Source organism: Strix uralensis, chromosome 4 (genome assembly GCF_047716275.1).
Source record: "Strix uralensis isolate ZFMK-TIS-50842 chromosome 4, bStrUra1, whole genome shotgun sequence".
Taxonomy (NCBI): domain Eukaryota; kingdom Metazoa; phylum Chordata; class Aves; order Strigiformes; family Strigidae; genus Strix; species Strix uralensis.
This window is the reverse complement of record NC_133975.1, coordinates 126,917,462-126,929,841: the sequence shown is the minus strand read 5'-3', so window position 1 is coordinate 126,929,841 and position 12,380 is coordinate 126,917,462. Positions and strand designations below refer to the sequence as shown.

Genomic DNA, 12,380 nt, shown 5'->3' with positions numbered 1-12,380 from the left:
GAGCAATCAGAATTTGTCATGATCAGTCATGGTTTTTTTGCATAAGGGACGATACATCCTAGGCCTGAGTCGTAAACATACTTTCACTTTGAACAAAGCCACTTTTGAAAGCATTTTTATTTGTCTTATCCTAGATGTCAGCAAATAAATGGATATTTTTTATCTAACTTTTGACAGTTTGTTTAGTTATATGGGAATATGGAGTAAGCTGCAGAACTGTAAAGCAGCCATACACTCAAATCAATATTCTGAGGCACGGGACATCCATAATGGTCTGATAATTACAATATAAAACTATACTATCGGTCAATTTACAATAATGCTTTTTAAAATGCCTACTAAAGCAGTCCAGACATACCTGAGAGTTCAAACAGTGTAAGGACAGCTCTGAAAACAGGTAATTCCTGGTGAGTGTGAAGACTTGCACGTGAATCCCTAACCTGCTCAAGGCTGAAACCCCTCACTGCTGTGCCTCTGAGGCAGTCTGGAAAGGTGCTTTTCATCCAAAGAAAACGATTCCCTCTTCATTTACCAAATTTGTCCTTTAGGCAAGTACGGCTACATTCATGGAGACAGGCAACATCTTTTGCTAGATAAACTCACAGAACTGTGACAGAGAGAGGGGATTAAAAAAAAACCCAACAAACACCAAACAAACAGGGAAGCAATAAGCAGACAAGTGCACAAGCCACTGTTAATGCAACTTGGATCCTCATACTTCCTGCCTTTGCTGAATGCCTGAGCTCCAGAAGCTCCATGTGTTCTGGATTTTCAGGCAAGGGAGGAGAAATAAAACCACAGGCAAAGAGGCAGAAGGGGACAGATATTCAAGGTTACCTGAGAAGGAAGCAGATTTGATGTTAGCTATTTGCTTGAAAGTACTTCTTTCGTGCAAGTCTACAGCTGAGTTATGTCCTTCAGACCAACAGCCTAGTTCGACTGCTGTGCAAGTTTCAGGACTCTTTTCCCTAGGAGTACATAAAAAAAAAAAAAAAAGGCTGCTAGCAGTGGTAGCAGAATCTGACAGAAGCCTAATTTAACAGAAGTTAAATTATTTTCCATTTATATGTAGAAATTAAGAAAATCACCATCAGCAAGTATCATCTCTTGCCATTTGTAATAACAGTTCACAAGTAATTTAAAATTCGCCGTCTTACAAGCACCCTATCATTTCTGATGTCTCTCACTAAGAGGAATACACAGAGGGGAAATGTACTGTATTAACCTTTAAGTGATGCATATTTAACTATGCTTTGGAGTAGCAAGGAAATGACAATGTGAGATAGAAGATAAAGCGCTTTTGTTTTTTTTAAACAAAAGTGACATTACACAGCAAGAGCAGCTGAAGTAGACTGAGACACCCCCAAAAAGCAGTAGGGAGACGAGCTGATTTTACACTGACTGGTCCTTGCAAGGTCAGACCAGTTCTAGGCACACATCAGTTCTGTACAGTGACTGTGCAAGTTTCAGCCACACAAATTCTTGTATCTGCTGAAGACCTAAGCCAAGATATCAGGCATGTAAAAGCACAGAAGATTTGGCATGTTTTAAGAACAGAATTGATACAGGGAAATCTGTACAGGGTATCTGAACAGGATATATATTTCTGTTTAAATGCTTAACTACATACATGCATACTAACTGAATACCTTTCCCGTTAAGCCAAGTAGTCTCTACAAATTGCTCTCAGGAGGCATAGCTTCCTCAGTAAAGGAACTCACCCAGCTAGATGCTTTGAACAGTGAGATACACAGTTACCACACACGTGCATCTGACACACAGTTTAAGAGTTATGAACAAATTATATTAATTCCTACCTGTAACACAGAGACTGATGCACACTAAGGAGGCGGGGGAGAGCATCTTTTAAAATATCTTAACATGCACTTGCCCATTTAACAAAAATGGAGGGTGAGGGGGGGCAGAGGGGAACACCTACAGTTGTTCAAACCTGTGGGTTTTCAACCACAGTTCAGAGCAGTTTTGGGGAACTTTGCCAGAGGGACAGAAGATACTTAGTTATTCAACGCAACGCTAAGGTTCCCTTTATAACACTTTGAAACTGTCTGGCTTTCTGCTTTACCCTAAGGCATCTGCTGTGCAATTCAGTGGACCAATTCACACAGAGGAAAGCATGAAGGAAAATTTCCTGTGGATTTATAATTTTGAAGCAATCTCTGATACTACAACAAACACTGCCAAATAAACCAGACTTATTTCACTGCGAGATATGGCAGTTCACATCAATATTTGTATCCTCCTGAAGCGGGATGTACTACTGCAACACCTTTCAGTTACAAGTGATCTCTCTATTGACTAAGACATGTAGTATTGGCTTGTTTCTTTGGTCCAGCTATATCATACGGACTGAACTTGCAAGTGTCTATATGATACTTCATCCTTTAATATGAAGTTATTAATCAAGCTTTAACTGAGGAAGCAGTGTTTAACTACTACAGCAACTACGGATTATCTCCTGCAAAGTTTAATACAAGAAACATTTTCAAATTCACTAAAGACTCACACCAACTGCATGGTTTCATGTGACTGCGCTAATGTGCATTCAGCTGTTGAGTTTGAAAAATTTAGCATTTTTCCCCAAACTAGATGCTTCTAAAGCACTTGTTGAAATCATAAGCTCCGTGGTCTCCTTTTGTGGAGGTGACACTGGAATGTCTGTAACACTCCCCCCCCCCCCCCCCCCCCATCCTCCCGTTTTTGGGGGTTTGAGAATCTGAAAAAGACAGCGTGCAGTAGGTAAGGTCACTTGTGGGAAGGCAGAGTCTGTCAGACACAGACATGTACTCTCATCATGTTTAGCAACTTGCTTGGTTCAGGTCTACAGAAAACAACTGAGTTACTGGCAGATGTCTTCCCCTGGCACAACTCATGCTAAGACATTCCAGAAACCAATCAATCTTTTCCCTCTTCTCTACCTCCCTGCTAGTTCAGCGCTCTTTGCCAGTACCAGCTTGTGAAGGTAAACATTTGTCATTTTATAACAAAATCCCACACTGTACTTGATCTATCCCTTTCCCCTGAAAAAATCTCATAGGAATAAGCTTAATTATATACACTCTAAAACGAATGTGAGTACTTGAAGAAAAGAACACCATCCCATGTTGTATTATCTTTTGTTATTAAAAAAAGCCAAGAAGAAACCCTTGGTAAGAGTGGAGCATATTAATTATGACAAGACATCATGACATACCAGTTGATATTTAAAGGCCGCTAATAACACTTTTTGTAGTAATTAGTGCAAGAGAGTTAACCCATATAAACAAATATTTGATGGTAGACTTCAGTGATAAACAATTCACTTGATGACATTTACATATAAATACACATAAATAAAAACCTACGTAATTTAGGTTTGTAGTTAACAAAAAGTATGGTCTGAAATGAATTAAATGTAATTGTATCTAGCTGGATCAAAGCTCTTCCTCTAATGATACTCAAGTATACGGGGTATGAAAAGTATAATTGTACAATTCTCAATTTAGTAAAGTACTACTCTATAAAACAGAATCATGAAAACAGCTCTTACATTTTAATGTAAAGTATAAAATCGTATATTTACATTTACATACACTTTACTGAACTACATTGGGTAGCTCACGGTAAAAAAAACATCCCTTTTTGAAAATCTTTCAAAAAATACATCAACTGCAGATATGATCAAAAGTTACTAAGTTAGCAGCTGACATAACATCTGTAGTAAAAATATATTTTAGGAAAATACCTGGAAAAATCTAAACACCAATAAACACTTTAAAACTATTTTTGAAGTAAAAATTGTAGGCAAAAAAAAAAAGAACAAGCTAGCTCGGATAACAGGAACTATTGCATACTGCTCTTTAAGAGCCATGTAGCGACTTAGAATAGAAGCAGCAGATACGGTGAGTTTTGTGGTGTAACAAAGTGGAAACCGGAGGAAAATAGGAAACCAGTTATCCAACTTCTCTCTATGTTTATTACCATTTTTACTGGGAGAAGTATAAGAAAAAGATGAGAGAATCCCTCTCACTGAGCATATCCTCCATCAAAGGCTAAACCGAATTGGTAAAAGGAACCCAATTTCAAGAGCCTTGGACCTCAAACTTAAAAACAATTACCGTATGTACTTACAGTTCAATGGACAATAAATCAGATTATTACACTACAAGTTGCAGGTTAACTTTAAGAGTTAACACTATTTTGCAATATGAAGTGCTTTTTAATATATATCTATATAATATATAGATATTTGTAAAATACACGTGCAGATTTGATAGAACAAACTGTGGAAATAACCTTCTAGAGTCTTTTCTTCCCATTAACAGACCTTTATCTCCTACACGAGGAGTTTCAGGATTCAACAAGGATTTCCACAATATGATCAAGCTCATTAAGATCAGATTTACAATTAGAGTTAGAAGCTGTAGTTGTTGGAGAAGAAAACGTTTCAAGCCCGTCACAGTGTCCCATTTTTGTGTTGCTCATCATGCCTGTTAACATAGTATCAAGATCATAGTAAGAATTGTCAACTTCTGAAAACAGATCTTCAACAGAATTAGGACTTTTATTCTCCAGTGTCTCAAATATTTGATCTAATGATTTTTGAAAGTTTCCTTTATTTTCTTGTGGATTCTCCATTTCCCACACATTGCTCTGCAGGTTTCTCGGAGCTTGCACTGAAGAGGCTGTTGACATAGTTTCTGAACTATCTTGTGCCTGGTCACCCTCAAAGTCTTTATTGAAAGTACTATAGCCTGGAACATGCTTTCCCTCAGCTTGTTCCCTAGATGAACGACAGAGGATATCTGTTGAAACGAGACGATCCAGGGATGCCTGCCCTGTACTCTGTGTATTTATCATCTGCCAAGTCCCATCTTGAGTCATTTCCTCTTGGATCTGCCGTACTGTGTTGGCTATAAGTACCGAACGACAAAGGTTAGGTTCAACCAGCATGTGACACAGCTGAAGTTTAACCAAGGACATATCTAAAAGTGACTGTCGCTGAATATTGTATGAAGGAATAGCCTTAATACCAGCCAGAGTTCCTTCAATATCTTCTTCGCCATCAAAACATTTTCTCTTTAATCCTCGCACGAACATTGTGTCCTGTTTAAAAAAAAAAAAAAAAACCTTGTACAATGTAAACAGCTCAAGAGGGAGGTAAAAAAAAAAAAAGACTAAAAAACAAAACAGAAAACTTTAATCTTAAGTAGCAAATTCTTTTAAGATAGAAACATCAGAATTGTCATACCAGGTTATAGAATGGCCATTGTGGTACAACAGGGGTCAGGAACATATGGACTGGGTCCCAAAGACGGCACTCGGGAACCAGGGGTGAGCAGGTCCACAAGTCATGGCATCGAAGAGAGTCAGGGGCTCCCAGCTCCTGGCTCCCATTAAGCTCCACACTTGATGGAAGTCAGGAGCCGCTGCTTCGCACAGAAGCAAACATCTCAACGGCTGTATTTCACCTATTGGAGAGGCAGTTTCTCCTCGCTCCTCCCGAGTTTCTACTGGCATGCTTAACCTCTAATTTTGGAAATAAAAATACAACCTGGCACACCATCTTTAAAAGGTTTGACCCCTCCAGAACATCAACATGGCTAACAGAGTAACATGAAAAATCACCATGGGCAGCATACTTGAAAAGGTTAGCTTATGTTGGTTACGGGGAGAGTAAGATCTAGATTTGTTCCATATAACTTGAGACATTCATCTGAGGTGCATATGCAGTTCCCTTACTCATGTGAGTAAATGAACTGTGTAATTCCGACGTGAATTGTGCAATTTCAATAAAGATAGGCAGAGTCATCCTCTGTATGGGTTTCTGTACTTCTTTCCCAGATGACTTTAAGAAAGCAGAATTCCCATATTCCTAGTTTAGGTTCACCAGCTAAAAATAAATGATGTGCATCCAGGCTTCTCATTATTTACATCTAAAAATCACTTGCTGAATTTTCCAAGGTTTGACTTTCAACCACTGGCCTCCAGATCTTCTTCTGAATTGCACTAATTTTGACAACAGTGCCCCACGCAGATATTGCAGCTGATCTCTTGAAATACAAAGTAACTTTTCTTTTCTAAATGTAGTAGATGTCACTTCTTTTAGTCTTACAAAAATTAGGCTGCAAATGAAAGCTAGTATCTGACCTTTACATTTATGCACATTGGTTATGTCCCTTCCAAGTCTTCTGTCCTTAGAATTCCTGTTTGCCCAATATTTGGGTATTTTTTTAACATAGTGACCCAAACAAAACAGTTTTTCAACTAAAAGTTGATAAAACCAAAATACTATTGCAGTGTCTTTATCATTTTCCGTTTCTCCTGGTAAGCCCTAACCTCTGCCTTGCTTTTCTGGTTGCTATGGTACATTCCACATATTTTCAGAGAGCTCTCTCTCAGCTTTTTCAGAGTCACTAAAAATCCACTGAAGTGCAACAACGTTGTTCCTTTCAAAATACATTACATAGTTATCTACTCTGAAAACCTGGGGATAGCACAATAGCTAGATAAACATTTGGTCTGACTGTACAACATTTCTTACATTGCTGTACATATCCATAAATTAACCTTTTTTTGGGATTTGCCAACTCTTACAAGATTTCTTTCCACTGAAAGTAAAAAACTCTTTAGAAATCATAATATACAGAGACTACAACGTAGAATATATGAACTTGGTCTTATGGTCATTCTTCATAGACTTCTTAAAAGCTATCCATGGATTACCAATATATTAAATGCTTTAGAAGTTGCTTTTAAAATCTTCTCCTGTAACCTAACATATTTGTATTATTCCCATTAAATACAACCCAAGCTTTTGCTTGATAGTGCCTTTCCCAGATTTTTTAGATATTCCTCAAACTTCCTGTTGGAGGATATCCCATTTAATTTTTCCTACAAAGTTCCATGTACAGTAATTTCTAAACACACACATCCCACGTGCAATTTGACCTTTAGAGACATCTTTTGGGACTACTGATCAACTGTGTATGATTATGTCATCAAACATTAAGCCCTTTGTGCAGAGTTTGTAATTTCTTTTATTTCAACTTATGTTCTTGTGAGGAATAATTAAAACTTCAATTGAATGTTAACCTGGTTTTCATACATCTACTATTCTAAGACACACTAACAGAACAGAAGCAGCAGAAAACATGAAAACCACAATATATCACACACACTTTAGGCGTGTAGAAGCAGAGGAAAAAACGTTTCTAATAGTGTCTTAAAGGTAAACCATTCACAGCATTCATTGGATTTTTTTTTTCCTATAATTTACTTAAAATTAGTAGCTTACATCTAAGAACAGTTCTTTGTCACCTGGTTCCTGAAACTGCACAAAATACTAGAGTACGGTTTCATTTAAGAAGCAAAAAATTGCATACCAGTAATTGTGTTTGGTGTAGTCCTTCCTCTTCTCCCATGCTACTGAGCAAGAGTCCATACAGTAAAAGTTAGAGCACCACCTACCAAGTACGGGGAAGCAAGATGTCAGCCACGTACGGGAGATGCAGAACAAAACAGTTTCCCATTTCAGACACACACCTCAATATTTTGTCAGTTGCTTCAGTATCTCTATCCTTGCAACACTCCTACAAACTTGAATAGTACTATTAAACCCAATTTACAGCTAGAGCACAAAGGTGATTTGTCCAACAATACACCCAAAATCTGCAGCAGGAGAAGGAAACTGCCAATTGAAGTCCAAGTCTCAGGCTATTGCCCTGACCTTTGGACCAGCCTCTCCCTTATCCCCACACCTTTGCCATTTAAAGAGCAAACAAAACCTTCAGTGATCATCTGTAAAATTTAAATGCGCACAAAAGCATGCTGAAAGCAAGTCTTCATTACTTTTATCACAAAATTATACAGTTTTCACCTTTGTTGTACAAAATCATGTATCTCTGCAGCAGCTAGAGAAAGAGAGCAAGCACGCACAAATACAAAACCGAAACACAGCAAAACCGGGAAGAATTTTCCTTTACCATCACAGAAAGTTTATGACTAAGATGTACTTTGCAAGATGACAATAACGAAAGTAATGACAGTAATTAAATTGTTTTAACTATAAAGGCTGAGTTTTTAAAACACATTTAAGGCAAAACAAGATTTGATATACCAAATACAACTACCAAACACACGCAACAATGCCTTTAATTACTGAAACCTAAAAGAATGCTCCGTTTCAACAAGCTACAAAAACTTTTATGATAAAATATGAAAACAATTCAGATACTTTTCTAGACATGTCTGTACAATGCAAGACAGTTCAGTGTCTGCAACTGAAGTACATACCTAGAAAAGAAACAAGAGGATGCATATGGACATCTATTTTTGTTTTCTATTGTGACTGGCAATAAAAAATTTTTGAAGAGTGCTTGCTCTCAAAATTGGGGGGGAAGGAGATGGTTGACAAACGACTTGGGGAGTGGGAGACAGAAAACATGTTTGTCTCAAGAAGCTGCATACTTGTTAAAATACAACAAAGAAACCCACCTAAAACACTCTCAAGCCAAAATCTTTTAACTTGATCCCAAAATATTCAGACTAAAATGCTGTTATGTCATGGAAACTGTATTTCAACCAACTCATAGTCTCATTCTCTTTTACAGACTGAGCTCACAGAAACATTCAATACAGGGTCATGAGGCAACTACAGCTCCAGTGAAACACCGTAACATCAAGTCAATAAAGTATTTCTTATTTCTGTCAAACACCTTATGGTCCTATAAAAGTTCAGAAGTTTTTCCTCCCAGGTATACTTCCAAAACACTCTATAAATGAAGGGCAATCTGTTTGAGAGCCTGTATATGGTAACTATTTGAATCCCCAAACTCCTACTAGATATGCTTTTAGTTTAGGGTAGGTGACAAGGGCATAAACTTTGTTTAAAAAGAACACAAACCAAACAAAAATGCACAAAAAACCCCGCAACTACAGATAAAGATGATGCAGTCACGAGAAGAACAAATGAAAATATTTTCTGGTGCTATTTTGGATATCTGACAATTTTAGAGAAAGAGGCTTTGGCCGTTTGCCTCCCAAAATAGCAGACAGGAGGGGACTGTTGATGGGAAGGCAGGAGTTCTTGGTAAAAGAGCCGTTGCCACCTCCAGTTATCACCTCCACGGATGAAAAGACATAGGGGACCTCAGCAGACCATTCCAGTCTATAATCTATTAGCATACTAAAGAAGGAAACTGTTTTCTGATGCAATATAAAATGCATAAGACCTGCTGCATGTGATTCCAGGTTCTTCCCTAGAACAATAAACAAACCATGTGGACCTCTGTTACCATAAACTTAAAAGAATATGCCCATCAGAGCAATTATTTCTTCAGATTCTATTAACTGGCATGCGAGAGTGCCTCAGAACCTAAATTCTCAGTAAAAAACAAAAAAATAACTTCATAGGTATTATCAGATGTAATTAAAACCTTGCAAATAAACAACCTTCCCTGGACTTCCCTGCACTATCTCCAACAAGCACTCATCTCAAGAGAATACTGAATTCAAAACCTAATTAACTAAAATGTAAGTATGTTTCTCTATTGATTTGCATATTAACATAGTCAAAAAGGTATTAGCTATTGCGTAAAACCTCTTAGTACATGACAGCAAGACGGCTGCTGCTTTAGTCAAGGTGTTCAAAATTCCATGATAATTTCAAGCAGCATCTGTCTCTGTCCTAGAGCCAATATCTAGACTAGCTATATCATCTCCCTTCCACTACTCTCCGAGTGTCAAGAGCCCAAATTTAGTGTTAAACTTAACCACCGTTCAAAATAGCTGTACAAAAAAAAGCTGTCAAGGAGACATGAGCTATCTGCAGCATAATATAGTAGGGAAAAAAAAAGAGTTTTTGTGGGTTCTGGTGTTGTTTTCTTTTTTTAATAGTAGCACAGGGAGCACAGCATGTAAGTCATTAAAAGTTTTGCTTTTGGGATTGACAAATTCCCAGTCTGCTTTATAAATAAGGTGCTTGATATCTGATCTAATTCTTACTAGAGCATCAACTCAAAACAATTCAGATTCATGTAGTAATATGCTGCCAAAGATTTAATTACTTAAAGGAAAAAGTCACTTCCTAAGAGTTGGGGTAACACAGAAGATAGGGAATTTTAGCACTGTTCATCTTTACAAAAAAGCAGACAAGAACTACCCAGGCCAGTGCTGGAGGTTCACATAAGCAGGGTGTTTTTCTTTTTGTACAGAGGTAAGTATAATGATGATGGTTAGCTTGGGAGGGTAAGAAGATACTGTATCTCCCCTCTACCACTCTAATCGCCCCCACTCCAAAATTGTCCTTTATAACAACTGTGGGAAGAAATCAAAGCTATGTGTGATGTGAAAAGAAGATGGAAAGCCAGGTACTGCTCTTTAGGCATCCATATGTGTGCGTATGGTGGTGCTGAGTTATAAGGTGGGCTGCAGACACAGCAAAGGGCTGATAGGGCCAGAAACATCCCTATTCGGACTGGGACAAAGGCACCTATAAAGCACTGGGGTTTGGTCCACCCCCCGGGCGTCGAGGGCGGGCAGGCACCTCTCCAGGACACGAGGGCTTCGGGAAGGGGCTCTAGCTCCGAGGAGGGGCAGGCTGGGAAGCTGGGGCAGCCACACGCCCAGGGCAGACGGTCCGAGGAGCAGAAATCTCGTGGAAACGCAGACGACGGAGACTGGGGGCGGAGCGGGGGGGCTGAGCGGGCAGGGGGGCGGCCCGCCAGAGCCGGAGGGGGAGAGAGGCGTGACCGGCGGGCGCGGCCGGGGCGGGGAGGGGGCCCCGGCGTACGCAGGCTGGGGAGGGAGCGCGGCGGGGGCCGAGGCGGGGTTGAGCCGCGATGCGTGCGCTGGGGTAGCCGGGGGAGGTCCCCCGGCACGGCACGGCACGGCGGCGGGCAGCGGCGCCACGGCGTGCGGCGGCGCCGGATGGGTGCCCGGGGGTGGCGGGGCGGGCGATGGGGGAAGGCGCCGAGCGGAGGAGAGGAGAGGAGCGCCCGGCGCCGACGGGGAAAGGGGCTCCCTTAGCCTCCCCCCTCCACCACTCCAGGAGCGCGCTCGTGGCCGCGAACGGCGCCGGGCGGCGGTCACTCATCGTCCCGCGCTCCCGGCAAACGGCCCGCCGCCATTTTGAATCAGCTCCCTCCTCCGCGGGCTCCACCGGCACCGGCTCCCCGCCCGCGCCGTCCCCACGCGGAGCCCCGGGGGAGGCGGGCGGGCCCCAGGCCCCGCGCCGCGCCCGGCCCGGCCCAGCCCAGCCCAGCCCAGCCTACCATACTCACCACCTCGCCGCGGCTGCTGTCGCCACCGCCTGCCAGCGCAGGAGCCCCCGCTCCCGCCTCACCGACCGCTCCGCGCTTGGAGGACGGGGCGGGGCCGCTCTCTACGGTTGGCCCCGCCCCTCCCCGCCCGCCATCTTATTGTCAAAGCCCACAAAGGAACTCGCTGCCTCCCCCCGCCCCCGCCTTCCCGCTGGGGGCGGGCCTTTCCCGGTAGCCACGCCTACAAGGGAACGGCGGCTGCTATTGGCTGTCGCCGAACCGCGCAGGCGCCGCTCGCCACTGCGATTGGTGGCGCCGTTGCTGTGGCGCCCGGCCTCTCCCGCCCCCAGGCACCGCCCACGGGAGGCTGCGCGGTTGCCATGGCGACCGAGCCCTTCCCCTCGGCCCTGAGAGGCTGGCGGGAGGCGGAGGCGGGGGGGCGAGGCGGAGCCCCGATTTCAAACGGCAGCCAAGGGCCCACGGCGCGGCTGGGCTCCCGGCCACGGGCTCCGGCGGGAACAGGTTCAGACCTGGCCCCGCTGCAAGCCCGCGGGGCGCACGGGGAGCCGCGAGTGGCGGGGGGCGATAGCCGCCGCCACCCCCGCTGGGCCCGGCTGCTAGCTGCCGTCGGGCGCCGCTTCCCTCAGGGCCGGGGAGTCACTGGCGCCAACCGCTGCCGGCCCGCCCTCGCCGCTGCTTCCCCCCCTGCCCCCGGTGCTCGCCCCGCGGGGGGTGCCAGGCCTCATGACTCCATTAGCAAAGCTTGTGGCATTTCCTGTTTGGGCCTGGCCTCCCAGCCCCAGGGCTCCGAGTCAGAGGACGGGGAAGCCGCTTCCTTGGGGCGAAGGGAGGGGGTGAAGCTTCGCACCCCTCAGGAAGCCGCAGTCCCAAAAGCTCCAACCGCTCTGCTGGGCGGAAAAAAAAACCCACAAACGAGAGCTTTGAACGCGGCTGTGACTTCCAGCTCGATGCTGCTGCACATCTGCAAGTACTTAGGCCGGCCGAGCGTTTCTCGGTCGCTTTCCCGGTCTTGCAGCTACGTGCCGGCTGTCGCCAAAGCAGCCAGAAGGAGGGCGGGGGGAGCCGGGCTTGGCCTGGCTGCGGCTGCCGGGAGGGAGCCAC

General features: G+C 43.4%; 1 protein-coding gene across 1 annotated transcript; it reads right to left on the bottom strand.

Moving 5' to 3' along the window:
* Positions 1-3,120: 3,120 nt before the first annotated feature.
* CDCA4 (cell division cycle associated 4) lies at positions 3,121-11,447 on the bottom strand. Its single transcript, XM_074869060.1, is given in 5 exon segments — positions 3,121-5,103; positions 5,249-5,367; positions 5,370-5,526; positions 7,383-7,463; positions 11,280-11,447. Coding segments are annotated over 4 exon segments (1,071 nt in total). The 5' UTR covers positions 7,422-7,463; positions 11,280-11,447; the 3' UTR covers positions 3,121-4,347.
* Between the last annotated feature and the right edge of the window lie 933 nt (positions 11,448-12,380).